Raw genomic sequence first — 24,130 nt, 5'->3', positions numbered from 1 at the left:
GTTCAAGTTGTTCCATTCTATCAGCCACGTAGCTCAGGAGAATAAAGTTTTCCAAGATAAATTAAGCCCTGTCTACGATTTTAAGGAAATACCAATTTGAGTTCTTTTTCCCTCTCAGTCATTCCCTGTGGAAACACATTAAGACAACTAAGAAAGAGAGAGATGATGCCGTTATTTGCATTCAAAGCAAGCGTTCACTGCACCTTATGGAAAGATGCGTAAAAAGGAGAGAAACTTGCATATTATTGCAATAGTGGCCTGAATTCTTACATCGTATGACATACCGTTATGCAATTCATTTGGAAGCAACAGTACAATGGATGCATTTCAATCCAGCCACACTTATATTTGGTGGAACAAAACTATGCCAGATCATCCTTATACTACATTGGTATTATAAAACTAAATACGAAAAGAGAGCAGCATATTAAGAAAAAAATCTTTGTCTTAATATCAAGGAAGTCTAGGAGAAAATATACCGTAAGTACTCAGCCCCCACCAATTTCACTGTTAAATGTAACATATATATAATGAAACACTTTGTACTGATGGAGCAGCCCCAACTGAATTCAGTATATTGTACATAGTTTCATTAGAAGTTTAGAGGTTGTTCAAGATACACCATTGTGGTTTTACATCTTACACAAATAGATAAAGAGAAGAAAAATGAACACTGTGACCCACTAGCACTCATTCTTCCAATTCAGGAGCTCTACTCCACAAGATCTAAGCAAAGCAACTATGGTACTTCATTCAACACAAATTTGTTTGATTTACAGTCAATGGCTTTAGCACCATCAAAAAGGAACTTGCTCTGAAAACTTTGGCATAACATGGAGATTTCACATGGATAAATAAATACATAAACTCAAGTCAAGTATTTGCATATCCTACAGAAAAAAAGAGACTTCCCATAAAATCAAGGAAAGAAAATTTAGGAAGAAAAACAATAGACCTCAACCATTCCTCACTTAATATATGCACATGCAACAGAGAAGTAACTGGTGCAGAGGTTTCACAGGGGAGTAGCCTGGGCTGTTCCTCGTCTTTAAACAGGTTAGTTAGTGATCCCTTACTGTTTTCAGGCTTTCCTGCAGCTTGCAAGCCTGAACCATCAACAGCCACACTGCTGTCCAAGGCAGGAGCCAGGGCTCTGTCTGCAACCACCTTCCCCTTTTTAAGAAGGGAGAGAAAAATCCCACTCCTCAGCAAGTGGACAAAATGCTGCTGACGAGGGGGGCTGCAGCTGCCTGCCTTTCATGAGGAGGAGGCAAGGAAGAGAAAGGGAGGCAGCAGTAACAGGCAAGCAAGGGAGCGAGGCTGCCATCCTAGCCCCACTTACCTGGGAGTAAGCCTCATTGACTACAATGGGACTTACTTCTGAGTAGAAATGCATAGGTTTGAGCTCTTAGGCTACAATCCTCTCCACACTTTCATAAGAACATAAGAACAGCCCCACTGGATCAGGCCATAGGCCCATCTAGTCCAGCTTCCTGTATCTCACAGCGGCCCACCAAATGCCCCAGGGAGCACACCAGATAACAAGAGACCTCACTCTGGTGCCCTTCCTTGCATCTGGCATTCTGACATAACCCATTTCTAAAATCAGGAGGTTGCGCATACACATCATGGCTTGTAACTCGTAATGGATTTTTCCTCCAGAAACTTGTCCAATCCCCTTTTAAAGGCATCTAGGCTAGACGTCATCACCACATCCTGTGGCAAGGAGTTCCACAGACCGACCACACGCTGAGTAAAGAAATATTTCCTTTTGTCTGTCCTAACCCGCCCAACACTCAATTTTAGTGGATGTCCCCTGGTTCTGGTATTATGTGAGAGTGTAAAGAGCATCTCCCTATCCACTCTGTCCATCCCCTGCATAATTTTGTATGTCTCAATCATGTCCCCCCTCAGGCGTCTCTTTTCTAGGCTGAAGAGGCCCAAACGCCGTAGCCTTTCCTCATAAGGAAGGTGCCCCAGCCCCGTAATCATCTTAGTCGCTCTCTTTTGCACCTTTTCCATTTCCTGGGAGCAAGGCCCACTGACTATAATGGGACTTACTTCTGAGTAGACATGCACAGGACGGGGCTCTCAGGCTGCCTTCCTAGCCCCACTTACCTGGGAGTAAGGCCCACTGACTACTGTGGGACTTACTTATGAGTAGCCAGGCATAGGATTGGGCTTGAGTGAGGCCGGGGCTCTTGCAGCTAGAAGGGCTTCCTCCCCCTCCAGCCCCCCAGCCCAAGGAAGGGGTCCCACTCCCAGCGCCCGCAAAGCCCTCACCTCGCAGCAAGGGCAGCACCAGCTCCCGAGGACAGCCACAGCCCGGAACGCGCTCCTGGAATCAGCTGATCAGCGCTGCAGCAAGAAGGCGCGCATGCGCATTGCCATCCACCGCCTCCTTCAAGGGACTGACCACTGCGGACGCCCACGGAAGTATTTCCACTTCCGCTCTCAGGGGAGGGTGGCGCGCAAGGCCATAATACCTTCCGGGTGACGTTACAAGCCCCCCCCCCGGCGGAAGCCAGCTAAGAAGAGTGCGGGAATTTTAGGCTCCAATCCGGTCCACACTTACCTGAGAGTAAGTCCCATTGACTCTAATGGGACTTACTTCTGAGTAGACATGCATAGGACTGGGCTCTTAGGCTACCATCCTATCCACACTTTCCTGGGAGTAAGGCCCACTGACGCTAATGGAACTTACTTCTGAGTAGACATGCACAGGATTGGGCTCTGGGGTTGCCATCCTATCCACACTTACATGGGAGTAAGCCCCATTGACTCTATTGGGACTTACTTCTGAGTAGGCATGCATAGGGTTGGACTCTTGGCTGCAATACTACACAAATTGATGACCAGAAAGTAGCAGTTGTGGGGCTTTTGCAGCCAACCTGCTACTTTCCTTCCTGACTTGCCAGCCTCACAAGACATGCTAATACAGATCTGCCTTTTCCCACCATTTCTCAGTTCTTTTTCAAGTGCCCTAAAGGTCCTGGCAAGCACCCCTGGAGGCACATGTACCCCAGGTTGGGAACCACTGATCTAAAAGGCCCGGAAGTCTTAGGCTGTGGCATAGAGAGTAGAAAACGTTAGACCTTCCAGACTATATTTGCTGGTCTCCCTTTGGGAGGAAGTGAGTGTCGGCCATAAAAAAACAACAGAGAAATGTAGATTCCAATCCATAGAGATTTGAAAATGGTGTTATTTACCATACTCAGATGTAAGCCCATTGTGTTCTTAGGCTTAGGCTGTAAACCTGTCTTTATCACCGGAAACAAACACCTCTACCTATCCATCTTTCCAGCACCAATGCATCCTTGAGTTAAGGAAACAAATGTTTCCTTACTTTGAGGAGGCCTCCCTGACTGCCCCCCCACTGCAGGATGCAGGTCCCCCCCCCATATCCCCACTGCAGGATGCAGGGCCCCCCCCCCCACATTGGCATAGCTGCATCAGTGCTGGAAGTTGGATAGGATTGGACCCAGAGTAGTTTATGACAGTCCTGCAGCATAACCCACTGTTAATATTGCAGGTTAGAAAGGGATGAGCTGAAGCTGATTTGGATTTCCAGCCAGCAATTTCCAATGCAAAACATCCATTCTGGGCAAAAATTGGTATTCCAGAAAAAATAGTCCAGAACCCCAACCCTAGAGTGCGGCTGACTAAGTGCCCAATCCTATCCAACTTTCTAGCTTTGGTGCAGCCGCAATGCAGCCCCAAGGTAAGGGAACAAATATTCCCATACCATGAGGAGACCTCTGTGACTGCCTCCCCAACACAGGAAGCAGTGCATACCCCATTGGAACAGCAGCATACCCCATTGGGCCCTAACTGTAGTAGCTGTATTTCTGAAGACAAACTGTGAACATAAGCAGTCAATGAATTTTCACAAATTGTCCTATCTTCCCTATTTGTCCTGTTTATTTTTATTTAGTTAGTGGATTTGTAATCCGCCTTTCTCCCCGAAGGGCACCCAAGGCAGCTAACAGCACTTAGAAAGACATAAAATACATTAAAAATACATAAAATTATAAAATACAATAATGATAAAATAAATAATAAAACAGAAAGACCACCAGCAATAAAACAAGCAATATAAAAGCAATTATTAAAAGCAGCCATCATGCCCTCTATCAGGCATTGAATGCTTTCTGAAATAAGAAAGTCTTCAGGCCTCGCTGGAAGTTTAGTAATGAAGAAGCTGTTCAAACCTCAAAGGGGAGGGAATTCCACAGTACAGGAGCCACCACTGAGAAAGCCCTGTTTCTGGCCACCATCCCCCTCACCTCTCTCAATGGCGGCACAACCAACAGAGTTCCTCCTGATGACCAAAGAGGAGAGGCCGGACTATATGGAAGAAGGTGGTCTCTCAAATATGCTGGTCCCAAGCGGTTTAGGGCTTTAAAGGTCAAAACCAGCACCTTGAATTGGGTCCGGAAATGAACTGGCAGCCAGTGCAGCCACTGGAGCAGTGGTGTGACAGAGTCAAACCGCCGACCTCCAGCAACTACACGAGCTGCTGCATTCTGCACAAGATGCAACTTCCAGACTGTCTTCAAGGGCAGCCCTACGTAGAGCGCATTGCAATAGTCTAATCTTGATATCACCATGGCATGGACCACCGCGGCCAGTTCCAACTGAGGGAGGTACGGCCGCAGCTGGCGCACCAGCCAAAGCTTGGAAAAGGCAATCCTGGCCACAGCCAACACCTGGGCAACCAGGAACAGTTGTGAGTCCAGGATAACCTCCAAGCTACAAACCTATTGAGGTCTGGAGTTCAGGTGACTTTGGGCACAATCCTAACCAATTGTCCAACACCAAGGTAAGGGCAAGGCAAGTCCAAGGTAAAGTAAAAACACATTTCCTTACCTTGAGGAGGCTTCCATGACTGCCACCCTACTGCAGGATGCAGCACATGCCCCACTGGCACAGCTGTGTCAGTGCCAGAAAGTTGGTTAGGACTTAGGCCTTTCACGCTTTGCCTGTCTGCCTACTGAGGGCCCAATCCTATCCAACTTTCCAGCACCGGTGCAACTACAATGCAGCCCAGGCGTATGGGAACAAATGTTCCTACTGAGGTTGAGATGGCCCCTGTGCCTGCCTCCCCACCACAGGATGCAGTGCATGCGCCATTGGCACAGCAGAACTGGCACTGGAAAATGGGATAGGATTGGGCCCTCAGAGCACAAGCCTATTTAGAAGTAAGCTACCTCACAGGAAAGTGTGTATTGGCTTGAAGCTTTAATTAGCAAGGCTTGAAGCTTCCCCACAGTTGCTGTTTTCCTATAAGCAAAGAGCTGTGCCTAACATAGTTTATCTTACTGCATAATGTTACAAGTTATGCTTTTCTTTTATCAGATTGTAGTTGTAGGATTCTTATACCCACATAACCTAAGTCAGTTATGAATAGTATCACAAATGTTTATAAACTTATATCAAGCAGCACAGTTCGTGTCAATCCTGCCTGCCGATATCAACTGCACTGATATTCTTGAACTATTTTTCTGAATTCTCTATATACGGTACATTAATGGACAATAACATGAACAGTGGGCACTGGTTTTGCAGAAAATGCAGAGCTTTTCCAGAACTCACGTGAAGCTTGCAAGACTCTGTCTTGATCTCTGTTTGCTACTGGATGCCATCTCAACTGTTTTGTATTTTGGGGAAAAGGAATTTCTATATATTGAAAATTTCTCATTGTGTTCTCAAACAGATACCAATGGAAATGTAAATTTCACTTTGCCTGCATTTGTATTTCAGATGTATCTTTTGAAAGCTCATTGTATGTCACACATTAACCCAACAAAAAGGACACCCACAAAATTAAGCCCCTAGTAAGGGATTAAGGGCCAAATCCTATCCAATTTTCCAGTGTCAGTGCAGCCATGCCAATGGGGTGTGCACTGCATCCTATGGTGGAGAGGCAGTCTTGGAGGCCTCCTCAAAGTATGGGAACATTTGTTCCTTTACCTCAGGGCTGCATTGCGGTTGCTGGAAAGTTGGATAGGATCAGGCCCTAAGGCATCACAAAATGCCTATCCCCCCAAGAGCTCACACATAGGCAGCATCCCAAAATAAATAAATATTGGGATGTTTTGAACAGTCAGGTGTGGTGTCCCCAATACAACAACTCCCTTGTGGGTTTCTGTGTCAGATCAGAGTTCCCATGTTCTGTGCACAGCCTCTGAACCCCCAAAAGGGTTAAACAACCTGCCACCCAGGTTAGGACCCTTAGGTGGGTCCCAGTGCTAAAATGTTTGGGAAAAACTGGCCTGGGGGTGAAATTCAAATTCAGGGCCCAATCCTATCCAATTTCCCAGTGCTGGTGCAGCCATGCCCATGGGGCATGTACTGCATCCTGTGGTGGGGAGGTAGCCACAGAGGCCTTGTCAAGGTATGGGAACATTTGTTCCCTTACCTGGGCGGCTGCATTGTGGCTGCACTGCTGCTGGAAAGTTGGATAGGATTGGGCCCTCATACAGCTACAGTCCCCTCGCTGCTCTGCAGCACTGGATGCAGGCATATAGCAGCAGAGTGGTGAGGGGGCAAATGAGGGCTAGTTGAGGAGGCTGCAGAGGTGGCCAATGGGGGTGACATCTAGAACTGCATGAAGCAGCCTGCCTAACCTTGCCTCGTGGCTGGGCTGGCCCTGATCTGAGTGATAACTGAGGTCTATTTCTCAGTTTTTTCAGTGCATTCCTATTGGAGATTGGGATGGGAAGATTTTGTTCAGAGGACAGGACTTTCACAATTAAAACTAACCAAAGGTTGAACTCCTGCCCTAGTTCTTGCAAATCACCTTTTGTCATAGTTCTGGCATTAATTTGGGAGTGTCAATCACTATTTCTAAAAAAATGTCTCAAAAAGATCAAATTCAGGCAGATTTCCTGTTAATAATGACAGAAAAAAGCCTTTTTTTTAAAGTCCTGAACGCCCTCTAGTGGTGAAATTTCTACTTTCACGTGCACGACTAAAGGGCTCTATGTAGGACTAGTAAGAAATTGGAGCTACTGATCTAAGCATGCGCTGCTGGAGAAAATTGGTGGGAGGGAATCACCACCCCAGAGAAAGACCAGAGTGATGAATCTCATGTCTGAGTAGGGAATTTCCAGGTGAGAATTACCAACCCTGTGCAACATCTTCAACCAGAAGGTACAATGACAGGAGGTTGAAATCTTGCTCTTTCTAATTTCGGCCTTATTTTACATGACAAAAAATTAAGGTTTTCAACATTTTAACACTGGACTGCCTGCCATTATATTCCATTATCCTTCCCCACAAGTTGGGGGGCTCTGAGGCTGAGGGGGAGGCCTGCTATAGTCCATAGCCCTTGCAATACTGTCCACTGATAATGCTACACATTGGGGAACGACCTAGGTTGAAAATAGTATATAACCCATTGACTGTAATGGGACTTACTTCTGAGTAGGCAGGCATAGGCTTGGGCTCTTGGCTGCAATCCTCTCCACACTTTCCTGGGAGTAAGCCCCATTGACTCTAATGGGACTTACTTCTGAGTAGATATGCACAGGCTGGGGCTCTTGGCTGCCATCTTGACCTGCACAGTGTTCCCGTTTTAAAACCCCTTCTTGCCCCACGTGAGTGAGTCTAGCCGCCGCTGAGTCTGCGGTCCCGGCTGCCGGCGTCACGTCGGCGCCCGAACCCGCCGAGGGGGTGGGACGCACGTACGGGACGCTCGCACGGTTGATCAGCCAGGGCGGCCCGCGGCCCATGTGGAGCGGCAGCTGCGCTCATCCAACCGCCGCCGGATCGCGAGGCCCGTGGCAGCCATGAAGGGGTGAGTGCGGCACCGGCCCCCTCCCCGGGCGGCGGGTCTTTGTCTCCCGGCCCCGGGTGGGGGCCGCCCTTCGCCCGCTCTCAGAGGGCGCCGCCTGCTTCCCGCGGCTCCCCGTCGGCTGCCCGCTCAGCGAGCCGTCGGGCCGGGCGGGGCGGGGGAACAGCCCACGTGGGAGGGCAGCTGCTGGCGGGGACGGTGGTGGCCACCCGTGGCGGCGAGTTAGGAGCCCAATCCTATGTCTGGCTACTCAGAAGTGAGCCCCATTAGAGTCAATGGGGCTTACTCCCAGGAAAGCGTGGAGAGGATTGCAGCTTAAGAGCCCAATCCTATGCACGTCTACTTAGAAGCAAGTCCTGTTATAACCAGTGGGGCTTACTCCCAGGGAAGTGTGGCTAGGATGGCAGCAAAACCCCTGCCAAATCAGACCTCTTTCTCCTATAAGTCCCCTATAAGGGCATGAAGGCAGTTGCCTCCCCCTCCCCACCCCAGTGTTCTTTGGTATCCTGCTCTGCTTGAATTCCCTGGGATGCCTTTCTCAGCACATGTGGATGAGGTTTATTTGCAGAAGTGGGACAGGGAGCCATTTAGTTATTTGATTTTTCTCTGTAAACCGCTTTGTGAACCTTTGGTATATAAATACTGTTAATAATAATAATAATAATAATAATAATAAGCAGCCCTTTGTGTTCAGTTAGGGCTGTGAATCCCAACTTTTTCCCCTTGAATTCCCCTTGGCAGGCTATTTCCATAAATGTACCCCTTTATATTAGCAAAATGTTTTGTAGTTAATATATAGTTGCCTTTAATTTCAAGTTTATATGTTTTCAACTACTGAGCCATATCTGATAATAAATGAATCAATGCACCAAATCTAGCAGTGGCTGGGGCTTTCTCAGCCAGCTAGCTGCCTTCTTTCAGCCTCACCAGCCCTGCAAGACATTCTAAGACAGACCCGCCTTTTTCGGCTGTTATTTAAAGTACCCCCTAAAGGTCTTGGCAAGTACCCCGGTGGTACATGTACCCCAGGTTGGGAACCACTGAGTTAGGGTGTAAACTTATTTTGCTCATAGGAAACAAACACCCTTATCTGCAAAGCGTCAGTTGAGTCTGATAAAGTGTACCATGTGCCATTCCAAGGTGGATTTGCGAAAGGGCAGCAGAAGTAGTTGTACCTTTTTTGATCAGAGAGAAGAAAAACAGATGGGTTGGCATAACATGTAGAGGAGCTCCTGTATGTGTGTAGAAAAAAGCATTCTGGTAGATGTGGTGCAGTACATTTGCAAAAGATGGCTGTATACATCAGGGAGTTGAAACCTTAAAAATCTGGGTTTGGTTCTGGTTCATTTGTCTTTTTAAACTTTTCAGCCTAAATACAAGGGGGAAAAATGGTTCAGACCCTTTCTTCTTTCTGAAACCTTTATTGGCATATCAATGTGGTTCAGACCCTTTAAACAATTTTAAGTGCATTTCATGCAGAACAACAGCATACTTATAGAACTGACTTCAATCTGTAAGACCATAACTATAATCAGTGTTGAGTTTTGTGTCCTGTTTCTCCAATGTCAGCAAATACTGGGGCCCATAATCTCATTCTTTGCCTTATGTAGGCTGCTTTTTGTTGATTAGCAGAACATGAATATTTGTAGTAATATGCAGTAATTCTATTTTGGGAGGAAAGGCTTCTCTTAAGGTAGTGGACAGAGAACAATGTTTAGGCCCAACCACCCAGGGAGGCTTTAGGCAAAGTGATTACTGTATATTTTATTAACATTAATACTACTAAACTATCTCCTCCGCAAATGGATTGAGTTTTCCTCTCCTACGCAATCTTGCATTTTCTTTTAATATTATTTTCGCTATCCCTCAAGCTCTACCTTTTTTCATAAAGGTCCACTAACTTAGCAAAAAAGAACACAATCCATCCTAGTAGGATGAATGATAGAATGGCATCAAAGAAGAGGCCAAGGAGAACCTTAATTTCAGAATTCTCCGCAATGAGACCTTGTTTCTGGACAACAGCCTGTGGTAGGGCAAGCTTCTACTTGAACACCAGGAGGACTGGTATTCAAGCAGTTCTAGGTCTGGGGCTTAGCAGTTCTAGGCCTTGCCTATCAATTTCTCTTGCTTCTCCTCCCATTTTCAGATGCTTAGTGGGAAATATACATATATATACATAAATATAACTGGAGCAGAGAAGATTAAAACTACCCTGTAAAAGAATTTCTTGCGTTACTACTTATATATTGAATTGTTGTTCACTTTTTGTATTTAGGGGTTCAGCTCAAGGTAACCACGAGAGTTTAGGTTTGGATCCAGTAATGGTTTATTAAAAACATCTCTCTGAACTGATTTTTGGGTTGGACTCAGTTCAACTTCTTCATACACCATGTAAAAAATAAAATTGCATGTTGATTGTAACAGCACAATCCTTTGCATATTGACCAGGAAGTGAGTCCCACTGTGTTCAATTGCTTATTAACTTGCTCATTAATAGACTTGCCCCTAATAGGATTTTTAGATTGTGAATGCCTTGGGGACAAGAAGGGAAAAAATGTAAGTTGCTTTGAGTCCATGGGATAGGTCACAGCAAGTATAGTAGGGATATAAGACAAATAAATAGAAATGTTTAGAATTGCAATGTAAAGGTGAGTCCTAAAACTGAAATGGGTTGAAGGCTACTGGACTTAACAGAGTAATCTTACTCAGATATTCAGAAGCAAGTCTCAGTGTGTTCAGTGGGACTTGCTCTCAGGTAAGTGTGTAAAGGATTGCTGCCTAAAGCAATTAGGAAATGGCCCCAGTACCACTTGTGTGTAAAAAGGCAGCGCTTGTAACAGCTTGAGTAGAAAATGGCTAAGGTAACATTTCCTTCCATCTGAAGCAACAGGCAGAGATCATTTAACTGAGTTTACTGCTGAGGGAACTGCTGATTAACAAGCTATCTACCCACCTGCCAGTCCCCTCCCTTATTTACTGGACAGGACTTTCTCTGTTGTGCTGCCCTGCATAGTAAGCAGAGGTCCTTTGTGAAGAAGGAAGGAAGAGCACCAAAGGAACAGAGGTGAGCCCTACCTGGTAAGCAATGGAACCAGGGGAGGGCTTTGTTAAGTACTGTAAAAGTATTTGGTTAACCAGCAACCTCCACTCCCAATGGATGTTGGATAACAAAGCGGTTACTGTATGTATAAACAAAAAAAAATGGGCTGATTTGGATGGCCCAGTTCACCAGGAATGTATGAAATATCTAACTGGTAGACAATACATGAGTGCAGTCCTCAGTTTGTGTTTAGATGCCCTAGACTAGATTTTTTTAAGTGCCTTGGCTTATTCCAAACTAAAAAAAGATTTAGAACTGCATGTGGACTGGTGAAATTCTGTCAACTCAGACTGTTTTATTGTTTTGAGGGGAATAGGTAGAATTGGCAGGAAAGCTCTGGTATTGGATGCAAAGAGCAGATGCTTGTGCACATGATGGGGAAATAGATTTTGTAACTGAGCCTATTATATTTGCACTAGCCCTTAGGTGCAGATTCATACTGGACCAGCTTCTGTTAAAAAAAAAAAATGTTAAGTACTGAAATTGCATATAACTCTTTCGGCTTTACCTATGCGTGTTTACTTGGAAGTAAGTCTTCAGTGGTAATTCTTTCTAGGATTCTGATCAGACAGCCCAAGGTTATAATTACTTGTGAGATCTGTGTAAAGGAAGATGCAAACTACTAAAGTGATTTTGAGCACAACCCTATGCATGTCTACTCAGAAGTAAACCCCATTATAGTCAAAGGAGATTACTCCCAGGTAAATTGGAATTGGATTGCTACCTTATACACTTTAGGTGGATTATGGTGTTCTAATCACAAATATACAAGTAGAGCATGACCATTGGTGTTGGCTGTGAGCTGTAGTCTGCTTCATGACTACTAGAAAATTCCTTGTAATGCAGAAGCTTTTCCTTTAATTATTTTTCTGGTCACGCAAACAGAAGAAGATAGAAGTAAATTTTTTAAAATTTAATTCTGTCTCCAAGGAGCAGAGGTCAGCATCACCTTTGATCTTTGCAGTCCTGTAAAGTAGCTTGTGTGAGAGGAAGAATGGCCCAAGATCATCTAGTGGTGTTGCTGTAATTGAGCAGCTATTTGAATTTGCTTCTTCCTAGGAACAGACTAATGCTCTGGTTACTATTCAGCATGCTTTGTTGGCCTTTTGCCTGTCATGTGCAGATGATGTTCCTTTCCTAACAGGCATTCTGCCTCTTGATTTCAAACTTATAGGTCCCTGGATTTGAATAGAGATGTCAGATAATCCACTTTTTAGTTGTGTGTGTTATGTTTAAACTTGTTAAAACATCTCCAGTGGTTTTTTAAACATTGGGGTAAGAATTCCAGTGAATAGATGAAATGAAAATTTCTTTCAATGTTTAATTATTGTAAGTCTTGGGCAACTTTCTGGGAGCATGATCAGACCAAAAAAAACACCTTGTCCTGACAGATACAATTGTAGAAAGAACCCTCTTGTGTAATTCAGGGCACAGAAGAGGCTCCATAGTTGGAGAGCCTCTGGGTTCAGTATTGAGCAGATTTCAAAAGCCAATTTAAGCAGCAACAGGGTTTGGAAAGCCCCACCGCTCCGCCACCTAATGTTGTAGAGACCTGCATCTGGAGTCAGTGAGAAGCTGGATGTGGGCAAACAAACCGAAATTAGACTTGTGCAAGGCAGATCTTAGCCAGACCAGGAGGCATATTGTTGCCAGATCAGTGAATCAGCCTGTTCTAGAGAAAGCTGTGCTCCTCTTGAAGGAACAAGTTCATAGTTTGGGAGCACTCCTGGACCTGGCTCAGCTCCTAAATGCTCAGGTGGTAGCTGTGGCTGAAAGCCCTCTTGCGCAGCATTTGGCTCTGCCTGTTTCTTTTGTGTGGACCTGGCTGTGGTGAGCCATGCCTTAGTTACCTCACCCCTAGATGAGTGCAGTGCACTTACTGTAGTGGGTTGAGGACTCTGGAATCTTCACCTGGCCTGGATGTTAACCATGCCAGATGATAAGATCATTTCTTGTGGTGCTTTCAGCTGCATTGGTGCCCATTGTGTTTCTAGGCACACCTCAAGGTGTTAATTGCTACCTTTAAAACCCTAACTGGCTTGGGGCCAGGTACTTCAAGGACTGCCTTTTTCCTTATTAGTCTACTTACCCCCAAGATCTGGGAGGAAGCCTCTCTTATGTGTTGCAAGGCTTTCTAAAATTCAGTTTTGGGGACTTTCCTGCCTTCTACTGTGTACCTGTCTTGTTCTTTGCCCATGTTTTGTTGGAGATTGAAGACTTGGATCTTTTTGCAGGCAAATTTTGTCATTTTGTAATCTGTTTCTCTCCCCAATGTTTTCATCATCTGTACCTTTGTGGTGTGTTAAACATTATTGTTTTTTATGATATTTTGTATTGCTTTGACATCTTGCAAAACTTCTTTGAGTTCCAAAAAGGAAAAACCTAGGATAATTTTTTAAGTCTGCACTTTGAAGATTTTTCCCCCTCAGTTTATCTTATTTTTAAGGAATCTTGATGATTAAATAAAACTTAGATAGTGATGCAAGAATACGCAAGTATAAAATTAGAATTTCTTTTCAACTTGAATATCTATGGTAAATGTAGGTTACCAAAAGAATAACGGAAACATTTACCTGTTCCTTATTTATGGTACTTATGCAGTCGCATTGGTGTTAAAAAAAAAAAGTGCTTCGAGAGAGTGAGAGGCCTGCAGTTAGATAAAAGTGTAGAGTGGTACATGTGTGTGTGGTGGTATTGTTTTAAATCTGTCCCAGCAAACTTAATAAAACTGCTTCTTTCCTTAGCCCCAGATACTGGCATAGCAGTTTTGGCTGCCTGTTCTGAGGCAAGTGAAGTTTTTACTGAGCTGCTCTTGCCTTTCTCAGAAGGCGTGACTATTTGAGGAAGAACTCACCTGCTATGGCGAGGAAGAAGAAATTTTTTTTAATGAAAACACAAGGACTTTTTGGCCCTTATATTGGAAATAGATTTCTTGGCTGAGCCTTGCCATAATGCAGCACTGAGTAGAAGCAAATAATGGAGAACTTGCCTGCTTAGGGTTAGAGAGTGAGAGTTGTAGGATAGGAAAAATCCATTTGTGAGAAGCTACTAAAAGAAAATGAGAGGGGGAGAGAGCCAGGAGTGAATTTTTGTTGAGAAGAATTATGCTTCTTTACCAGCACCTAATTGTACTGGTAAGAGCTATGCTTAACTTCCAAACAGAAAGATAATTGATCTAGCATCTTTAATTTTAAGTGTGTTATATTGGGTCTGGAGTGTGTGTGCCCAACATACTTATTTCCTGAGAAGCAGGAATCTAAGTAATAGGCATAACCTGAAAAAACATTGAGACATTGGAAGGGGACATTGAAAATCGATGTGATGTCAGTAGGAACATCACACTGAAGAAAAATATCCCAAACACAGGGCAGGGATGGTTTTTTGCATTGACATAAATGGAATAGAATGGACATGCATGAAAATTTTGGTAATGCTGGGTTATTGAACTCGAAGAAATGGCCAGGGGATTAGGATATGGGGTGGGACTGAATTTTGCATATTGATTAGAATTTAGCAGCAGATTTTGGCTTCCAGAACCCTGGGTTGATGTGAGGAATCCAGACTCCAGAGAACACTTGAGGTATAAATTCTGTTCAGGCAGCATTGTGTCCTTTTTACAACTTATGGAAGTATATTAGTAAACTTATTTATTTCTTAAACTTATCGTAAGGGGTTAACCTGTGCAGTTATGTGAGATGAGGTTATAACTCAAGTTTATTTAATGGTGTATTCAGCTCAAAGGCCTCTAAGAAACTTAGTGCTAATAGGGGGGAGTTATTTAAGGATAAGCTGAGGGTGGGGGGGGGGGAAGGAAGGAATAGTACTTATATGGTTTAAGTTCCGCCCCTTGACCATTTGAACTTGCCTACTGTTTCTGTGATTCTACTTTTGCCAGATGCTATCTGTGTGTTTCAAATTACAATCTGCAGCCATAAGTCCTGGAAACTAGTCTTTAAAATACAAATCCTAAAACTCAGAATTATACTCTGTTCACCTAAGATTCACTTACAAATAAAAATTAGGATTGTGTGGAAAGATTATAGTTTGTCCTCAATAGCTTGACAGGCTACTTGGGTCAAAACAATCTGGTATCTTCATAGAAAGTACAGTACTGGGGATTTGCCAAATTTCAGCAGTGTGCCAATGCACTTGTAATATGCGTACTATCATTTTCTAAATTTAGTTTGTACTAAGGCCAGAATTCACCTTCACTGCTGCCCTGTGTCTTTGTACCAAATTGCCCTGGCACAAGTGCTGGCATAGTTAGGTTCTGAGCAATTAATTGTGCAGTCCGTGATTTAAATCTCTTCTTGGCCATGAACTCACTGACATGATCTTTGACAAACTTCATCTGTGATCTGAGGGTCTAAAAAAAATATGTATAAATATGTATAAATGTGTTAAACTTTAAATCAGCCTAATTTTCTGTGATGTACAGGGTTGCCTTATCACTCCAATGCCAAGAGAAATGAAGAGGGAGTAATTTATCTCGTACCTTGCCATCTTCACTTTTCCATCCCAAAGCCACATGGTGATATTTGTATAAAATGTACCAAGAAGTTTGAATGGTCTTCCTTAAAGTTGACTAGTCACAGTAGACCACTAAGTAGTTGCTTTTACTTGCATGATATGTAGAAAGCAAAAAGTGATAGTGGAGACATTGAGGCATGCCTTTTCTCACCTTAACCAAAACTTCTCAGGGCTTCACACATCTGATGGCAAGAGGGGTGGATGCGTGGTCTGGATGTTTTTTAACCTCTTCTAGAACTTTTGGAAAAGGCAGTAGCCTTCTGTAAAGATGGGCAAAGGGATATAGGCCACTCTTTGTGTTCACATGGGAGGGCTACTTGCTGTACTTTATTGGTGATCTAGTAAGATGACTTTTGGAGCTCTGTTGCTTTGTGTACATTTATTGGATAAAATTCATTCTTGATATGAGCAAGTGGAGTACAGCAAGATCAGTGTAACCTAAAGAACTGGGCCAAATGTCAGTATTAGCAGCTGTGAACTAGGTAGTTCTGTGCTGAAGTACTCCACACTTGAAGTAAGGATACTATAGCAAAGACCTTGGACCTGTCATAGTGAGCAGCCCTACTGCATCTGCAAAAGGTTAATGAGAATGAGATTCCTAGAGGTATTGAGCATGTTTTGATTTGTTCCAGTAGCCGGATCGAGCTGGGTGACGTGACACCACACAACATTAAGCAGCTGAAGCGGTTAAATCAAGTCATCTTTCCTGTCAGCTACAATGACAAGTTCTACAAGGATGTGTTAGAAGTTGGCGAGCTTGCCAAGCTGGGTATGAGATCTTGATCTTTATATGGTTGAGTGAGTGGAATGGTTGCTCACTTGCTGTTATGTTACCTGAGTTTTGGTTTGCTAGATATCTTAATTAACGAGAAACCTCACATGCCATGCAGTCTTGGTCTGCATAGAACTGTGGAGGAAGTGGCTCCTCCTGGCCAGGTAGGTAGGGGTGTGTGTGTGTGTGCGCGCGCATGCATTTTGCACGCTTGCTTTCTAGCCTGCTTTTTTCCCGGTAAGGTCACCCAAAGTGTCAACAGATTTTTTTTTTGGTTTTAAGAGGCTGTTGTCTCACTTTATTTCCCACTGTCCCTTCAGTCTCTCTATTATAATATTAAAAATCTGCCGTCTATCATTGCAGCGATTAGGGTACAGTACTACTGTATAATGTCTTTAGCAGCCCTTGGTGCTATTTAAAAGCTGCTTCTGGTGCAAACATGTGTCATGACAAGTGACATCAGATCTTTGGCATTGGAACTGGTTTCCTACTGACTTCATTATATTGAACTGACAACTTATGAATCCCTCAGTGACTTGTCACTGACATCCTTGTCTGTTCATCATTACCTTTAAAATGAATTATGACCTATTCATACAGCATTTGGTCTAAGTATTCAAAATGTTTCATGTACTCTATGCCAATGATATGCAGTGAGAGAATCCGCATGTCCTTAAGTACTTGTGCATCAACTTTTCAGTTTTAGTCTCTCCTACTAGAGATTCCTCAAGGTCAACTGAAATGCTTTTCAGAAGTATTCTTAAAGCCTATTTTTCTCTGAGGTTGTAAACTTGTGTTTTGCTTGTACACTTCAGGCTGCATCTGAGAACGGACATGATTGAATGCCCATTAATTCAAAATATTCCTTGAACATAGGAAACAGCCATGCTGGGGATGTGCTTGTATTCTTTGTGCAGAATTATTTTTTGTTTGGAACCATTTTTTTCAGTCTGGAATGATGCAATCAGGACCCACAGACTTCCCTCCTTAAACTTGTGGCCTTCTGACTTAAGTTTGATATTGAATGGAGTTAAGTAGAAGTTGGGTCATTTTACAGCCCAATCCTATGCAAGTCTACTAAGAAGTAAGTCCCATTAAAGTCAATGGGGCTTACTCCCAGGAAAGTGTGGATAGGATTGGGCTGTTAGTCTATGTTCATATATTTAATGTGAAACTGTATCTTTTTGATATCATGTTGTATTCTTTATCTGCTTTAAACCCTATAGTTGTTAGAAATCAAAATAAATGTGTTTTTCTTATTTCACTCTCTCCCTTTTCTTTGGCAGCTTATTTCAATGACATTGCAGTGGGTGCTGTATGCTGTAGAGTAGATCACTCTCAAAATCAGAAAAGACTGTACATCATGACACTTGGATGTTTGGCCCCTTACCGAAGGCTGGGAATAGGTAAGGCTATCTAGCAAATGATCAGGTGGCTCCTGGCTGGCTCTTGGGCTTATAGGAACAAAATTTGCCATTCATTTGAAGAAGAAAATGGTTCAGGATGGTAATTTTGATTAGTTTTGTGAACCCCAAAACCTTCTTGGTAGCCCACTGAAATACAATATTAAATATATATTATGTGAAATATAATATCTTGATGCGTAGACCCGTTCATGAGCCATATTGGGAATAAATCTTCAAAAATGAGCAAAATAGTGATTACATTTCTGTATCAAAAACCTTGCCACTTCAATCTTCTCTTTACAAATAAGGACAATAAGGGTGGAGGTGGTATTCATCTGTAACTACTGGTTTGGTTTCCAGTAACCATGTAAACGCTTTTGTGTGAAATGACCATAAATCATTCTCTTGGGATTAAGACTGTAGTAGCAGTTTTCTTCACATGTGTTATGATAATCTTCAGAACTGTGGAAATACAAGGGATAACATTTTGTTCCCTTTTGTCTTGATTCCTTTGTAGGAACTAAAATGTTGAATCATGTGTTAAACATCTGTGAAAAAGATGGCACTTTTGACAATATCTATCTGTAAGTACACATTGCTGTCATTTTGGATATTGTAGGTCTCCTAGAGTTCACAAAGAGGGAAGTAGTTGGTTATCTGTAGTTTGTTATGCTTTGCACTGGGACTGTGCATGAATGAAATTGAGTTGTGTTATGGTAATAGCAGATATAAAAGTATTTTACACTCAAGTGTGCAGTATTATGTTGCTTTGGGCACTGTAGTCTGAGCATATTGGCCTTACAGTGTGGTATAAATGCTTGGACTAAACTTTCTGAGATGTAATCATCTTAAGCTAACTACTTTTTTTGGCACATAATGCCCTCATTGCTGCATTTGGATTGTTTGCTCCAATTTCCTTTTTAGTGCACTTAGGCTGCAATTCTCTCCACATTTACCTGGGAGTAAGCTCCATTGACTATAATGGGACTTCTGGGTAGACATGCATAGGATTGGGCTCATAGTTACTGAACAGTGACTGACTCTGTAGAACAGGCTAAACTAAATGAATTGTGGTCCAAAAAGATCTTTCAAACATCAAATGTAGATCTCAGTACAGAACATGGCAATGCATGTAAATCTAACGCTTAAGTAAATCCTGAAAAGCTCGTCCCCTTGGTGCTATTTAAAATAGCACCTTTTAAATAGCACCAAGGGAGTTTTTTGCAAAGATTCTGCAGTTCCCTGGCTGATTTCTGAGACTCCCCAAGGAGCCACAGCTCATAGTTTCACAACTACTGCCTTAGACAATCAAGCAAATGGCTGTTGTTAAACCTGATACATATTCTTTCGAAAAATATTTCAAATAGAAGCTTTTAAGTATGTCTGAGGTGCTGACTTGGCCTTCAATGAAGTTGGTTGGAATTTAAATATGTTCAGGGTTGTTGTTTCTCCCTACCATCTGAGATATAGCAAGTGGGCAGGCAAGAGGAAGGCCATTCTCAGTTACAGCACCAGAGTTATGGAATGTGTTCCTAAAGGAGCTCATCTGGTTTTGTCATTATTGGCTCTCCACCATGTAGCAGAGAAATGGCTCTTCTATTGAGCATTTGGTGGAAGCCAGTGATTTAGTCTGTGTACCATCATTGTGCCAACATGCACAGTTGTATGGTGGCATATCTTGGGGATATGATTGGACTGAAATAGACTTTGCCTATACATAGAGTATATAAATATTTAAAATGTCTAGGCACTTGTATTGTATGCTGCCGTGTGGGATTTTTATAGCCCTAGTAAGAATAACTACAGAGCATCTCAGGAAAATGTACACACACATTATAGGGTCAAATCTATTGTAATTCACAAATATATTGCATGTGGTGTACACAGAAGCAGTTGCTTCACCCAGTTACTTAATGAATTAGAAGACCATATGCTCAAATTGTTCCCCATTGGCATATGTGAACCTCTGACACTGTTGATTAAAGGCATCAGTCATCCATCAGTGTGTGCGCGGGGTGGTTCTACACATCAGTTGCTTCCCTTAGAAGTTTGAGTATTGCAGGTTTTCTATAGTGAAATGTATATGAATTAGAGCAATTGAAATGGGAGTTGAATTTTGTGGGGAGACCCCGAATTTTGATATTGGACTTCTTAACCACACAAGAATGTCAAATCATCCAAATGTGGTGTGAATTGATTTTGTGTTAGCCTTTAGTTTTTAATAGGTGGCAATTATATGAAAAAGCCATAATTTGATCAGTGTTTTGAAACATTTTGCATATGTTAATGGTTGACGGACTAAGTGTAAGCTTTAAATCTAATGCATCTAATGAGGAATATCAAGGCAAGTAATGGACAACAGCAGCTTGTCTTTTCTCTGATGCAGTTCATTATATAGAACCAAGTTCTGTCTTCGCAAATGCTAAGACCAGTTTTCTTTGATTTTTCTTTATGCTCCAGGCACGTCCAGATTAGCAATGAGTCAGCAATTGACTTCTACAGAAAGTTTGGTTTTGAGATCATTGAAACAAAGAAGAACTACTATAAGAGGATAGAACCAGCAGATGCTCATGTGCTGCAAAAAAACCTCAAAGTCCCTTGTCTTGGCCAGAATACAGATGTGCAAAAGTCCGACAACTGAACAAAATCCAATGAACGCTTTCTTGCACTTGCTTGTCACCAAATAAGGAAAGAGAGGCCTGGTTTTTTTTCCCCCTTCTAATGTTTTGTGCCCTCTCCAACAAATTAATAACTTTCCATGGATTGTCCAATTGTGTGTTTGGGTTTTATAGATCTTCTTTGGGATGAATAGTGTGCAGTTCTAGTTGTGAGGGAGAGGGGCCTTCAGTTGGTCTTCCAAATGTCAGCTTTTCTTCAGTGTGTTTTGATCCTTCTGCATTCCCATTGAAGGGTAATATTTAAGCAATACCTTGTATCCAGACTCCCAATACCATAATATCTGGAGGCTATTGCTCTCTATTTCTGAACTTGGTTATGCGGTTCTCTGGCCCTGTTGACATTTTGAACCTAAACGTGCATCATCCGTCTGTTGATCCACAGTATTTGAGTTGCCATTTTTCCGTTGTGTGCCGAGAAAGGTGCAGTGGCTAACCAGAAGGTTCATCTTGCTGAATAACCAGTGTTGTCCATCTTTTGGTCAGCTGGTGCCATGTTCCTTGACTGATGTAGGTGAGAGCTGTACTATCTTCCACTCTTCTCCCATTCATTATAGGTATTGTGCTAGCAGCAGAACGACCCTTGGGCTCGGACAACAATGGGAGAGCCAAACATTTTAAGACTGCTAAAGATGATCAGTATGTGACCCATATTTTTTTCTTTAAAAAAAAACAAAAAACAAAAACGCTTTGCCTTGGAAATGACTCTGCTGGTTTGGACTCTGCTTGCTTGCTGAGTTTGTACTCTTCCTAAGGTACTTAGAGGATGGCTTAGAGGATGGCTAAAGCTGCTTCCCCGCCACTCTTCTGAAGACTTGGCACTCGTCTTGGTATCCTGTTAAAGGAGGTGGTGGGGAAAACATTATGGAAGTGGTTTTTTGAGAGAGCATTGTAAGGATTCTGGAAATAACTAGCTTCTCCTAACATTGTAATGTGAGAACTGTAGCCTCCTTTACTGAGCTCTTGCTTTGTATTGTGTTATGCTTTTGTATGCAGTAATTTCATTTTTGAGCTTATAGTGTTCAGTACAACAATGCCAGCTTAATCTTATGACTCTTCTCCTTATCTGGGGAAATGTACTGGAAACAAAATCTGCCCCATCTAAATCAATATTAAACTGTATTACTTTCCTGTTTTTGAACCTAAGCTGTATTTTGCGCTTTTTCTAATTTGAAAAATACTTTCTGAGGTGGGGGGACAGCTTATTACAGCGTGATCTTGCTAGCTGGTGCTGTGATTTCACTGTGATGCTGAATTGAGAACCAGGGGGATAAAGACTGGGAAAGCTCAAGTTATTTGCAATATTTATCAGCCTTTAATTGCAGAAGAGTTGGGAAAATTACAGTCACAATTCATTATTAGGCTTGCAGAATGTCCTAAAATGTGTGCCTGACATCTGCTTGCTTGGTATATGCAGGCTAACAGTTGCATGTCAATTCTTCTGATCAGAACAAACATTCTGCTTGTCTGCTAGTGGCCTTGTTTCTGGAAAGGTTTTCATGCTGCTTCCCTGGTCATATAGACAATTTTGTACTGTAGTTCCTGAGATGATATCCTTCAATGTTGATGTTGAAATACAGCATTCAGATGCCACCTCTGCATTTCTGTCAGTTGTTGCTGAGGCCAGGAGGGAGAAGGTGCTACATTGGAGAATGTATGTATAGTTGAGTCTACATTTTCCTATAGCTGCCTTCAGGTGCTAACTGTTAATATCCTTTTTTCTAAAATTGATTTGTAGATATTTACAATGGGGAGTTGCATGGCTTCCCTTGACATACTGATCAGGGGCAATTTGGAGCACAAGTGAAAGCAAATTTCTTCCCTTTTCAGCACAGCAGCACCTGTTCTCTCCAAAGATCTATTCCTAAGACTTGGGGGAGAGGGGGGAACAACCTCCAGAACAGGATTGTGTGAAGCACAGAGGACTGCTAATGGGAGAGGAGAGTAGTGAAAATCTTCTTCCCCTGCTATTTTGTGCAAATGGAAGTGCCTTCCATTCATGCAAGAGACGCTTGGTATACAACCCTTTGTGTTACAGGCAGTTTTCCTTTAGATTGCAAGAAAACTCTAGTGCACGAACATTCAGAGTTAACCTTGGTTTATGACTTCTTAATCACTGTTGTTCTATGAATGTATTTCTTAATGTTTCTTGGAATTTCCATTGTATGGTCAACCTTCCTTAGTAACTATGTTCTGTATGAGGTGAAAGAAGACATTTCAAATCAAATGTCTCCATTTTTTTTCATGATGATCAGCCCTGACAGCATCTTTCTTTGCCACAAAGGCTTGCTGGTTTGGGAAGAATGTTTTTCTCTACAAATAAATAGGGGGTGGTTTTTAAAATGGTGTGTTAATTCTTCGTGTATTGTTGGAACTTTCTCTTGCGAATCGGCATATATACAAATATATTAATTGGTTGTGAGGTTCTCTGAAAATATCACCAGCATCATTTCTCTTGTAAAAGTTTGCAGCGAGTATGTATGTGACTAGGTTTTACCTAGTTATAGGCTACGTACTTGACAAGTGGCTCAGTACAACAGGTTTTGTCATCAGTCATAGTTCACTATGAACTGATGAACTTTGAACATAGCTGAACTATGAACTTTTTATAAAGAAACTTTCAGTATTAGGTAACCATGATATGCAACAAGAAGGAAAGAAGCACCCAGGACAGACATCCTTTACTGGGGCTTAGGGAGGGAAATATTTTTGTATACACATAGTGGCTGGGTTTACTTGATTCATTTAATGGTTAAATATGTCCATTAAAGATGACAAACTGTTACAGCTGAAATAAATTCTAGTTATTTCATTAACTTTTAATGGTGCCCTGTGATGTCTAGCAAACTTGAATGTAACAAACAAAAAAAACCACTTATCCACTTCCTGTGAATCCTGGGTCAGTAGCAAAGCACAAATTAAGTTTTATAATGCATTCCCTAACTTTGTTTTGAGTTTGCAGCTGCAACATTTGTCTCAAGTTGTCACTACCTGATTTCTTGATTAGTTTCCTTTGAATGTGTTTGACATGCAGCTTAAATGGACATTCATAAGATGTTAGTTCATTATGTGCTTGTAAATATGTTCTGATCTGGAGTAAATCTGCTGTCTACTCTTGGACAAAAGAAATCATGGCTTATTTAGCAGGCATTACCTTAATGTGAGCAGAGATACTCTAACTACCCCTCCCCTGCAGATACAGAAACTGCAGATAAAATGGAACCCTATCTCTGCCCCGCACCCATTACCTCTGTTTCTCTACATTACAGTTGCACATAATTCTTGTTCTAACAGACAAGCAGGCAGGCACACACCAGAGTGGAGAATGAATGTTAACAGGAAGCAGGAAGTTAATGTTAATTCTTGGTTTCCCTTCTAGCCTGCCTGCTTGTCAGTCATGGGTGCAGGGGACCTCAGATCTGTGGATACCAGATCTACTGTTTGTAGCCCCATGCCAGTAGAAATGACTAGATTGTACTTGTGGAATGTCCCTGTGTCTTGAGGAAAAACATGCATTTCAAAATTTAGGGAGAAAATAAATTATTTACAAATCTTATGATGTTTGGGGGTCTTAAAGAGCATAGATTGTCTTTCTGAAGTTTTTGGAAGTAAAACTTTTAGAAACCTTTTTCTGATTAAATGTGCCCTGTGAATAATGTTGCCCTCAACCTGGACTTTTGGTTCCTGCTTTATTTACATTCTTGATTATCTACTTTTGTTTGGCTTATAGTCGGCCACTTCAGAATAAGCAACATTATAGCAAGTCTTCTGTTTGCCTAGGGCAAACCGTAAAAGCCCTTGCTCAGCACTGCATGAAAAAACCCCTTTTCTCTCTGCCTAATCCTACTG

General features: G+C 42.4%; 2 protein-coding genes across 4 annotated transcripts in view; one reads left to right on the top strand and one right to left on the bottom strand.

Annotated features, from left to right (window-relative positions):
• ATP6V1A (ATPase H+ transporting V1 subunit A) overlaps positions 1-7,497 on the bottom strand; it is a 31,597-nt gene extending 24,100 nt beyond the window's left edge. The window contains exon 1 of one of the 2 annotated variants that reach the window (XM_066616193.1): positions 7,423-7,497. The gene's annotated coding sequence lies outside the window, so the exon portion shown is untranslated. Of the gene's footprint in view, positions 1-2,283; positions 2,367-7,422 lie in introns of those variants that run through there. The other variant, XM_066616192.1, reaches the window with a different exon arrangement.
• A 177-nt stretch (positions 7,498-7,674) lies between these two features.
• On the top strand, positions 7,675-23,104 carry NAA50 (N-alpha-acetyltransferase 50, NatE catalytic subunit). Of its 2 annotated transcripts, none has more exons than XM_066617834.1 (5): positions 7,675-7,801; positions 16,064-16,197; positions 17,487-17,606; positions 18,124-18,190; positions 20,067-23,104. In XM_066617834.1, the coding sequence occupies exons 1-5, from the start codon at positions 7,794-7,796 to the stop codon at positions 20,245-20,247; spliced, it is 510 nt and encodes a 169-aa protein (XP_066473931.1). In that variant the 5' UTR covers positions 7,675-7,793; the 3' UTR covers positions 20,248-23,104. The 2 variants fall into 2 exon arrangements, with proteins under 2 accessions (XP_066473931.1, XP_066473929.1); XM_066617832.1 differs by having other exon boundaries at positions 16,061-16,197.
• The last annotated feature ends 1,026 nt before the right edge of the window (positions 23,105-24,130 follow it).

This window comes from Tiliqua scincoides, chromosome 2, assembly GCF_035046505.1.
Source record: "Tiliqua scincoides isolate rTilSci1 chromosome 2, rTilSci1.hap2, whole genome shotgun sequence".
Classification (NCBI taxonomy): Eukaryota; Metazoa; Chordata; class Lepidosauria; order Squamata; family Scincidae; genus Tiliqua; species Tiliqua scincoides.
The sequence above is the reverse complement of the archived record's forward strand: the minus strand, read 5'-3'. Positions and strand labels throughout refer to the sequence as shown.

Bases quoted from the DNA above. Each gene is read 5' to 3' on its own strand.
- NAA50 (XM_066617832.1), top strand. The intron at 17,607-18,123 runs GTAAGGCTATCT...ATTCCTTTGTAG, and splicing joins TTACCGAAGGCTGGGAATAG to GAACTAAAATGTTGAATCAT. The intron at 18,191-20,066 runs GTAAGTACACAT...TTTATGCTCCAG, and splicing joins ACTTTTGACAATATCTATCT to GCACGTCCAGATTAGCAATG.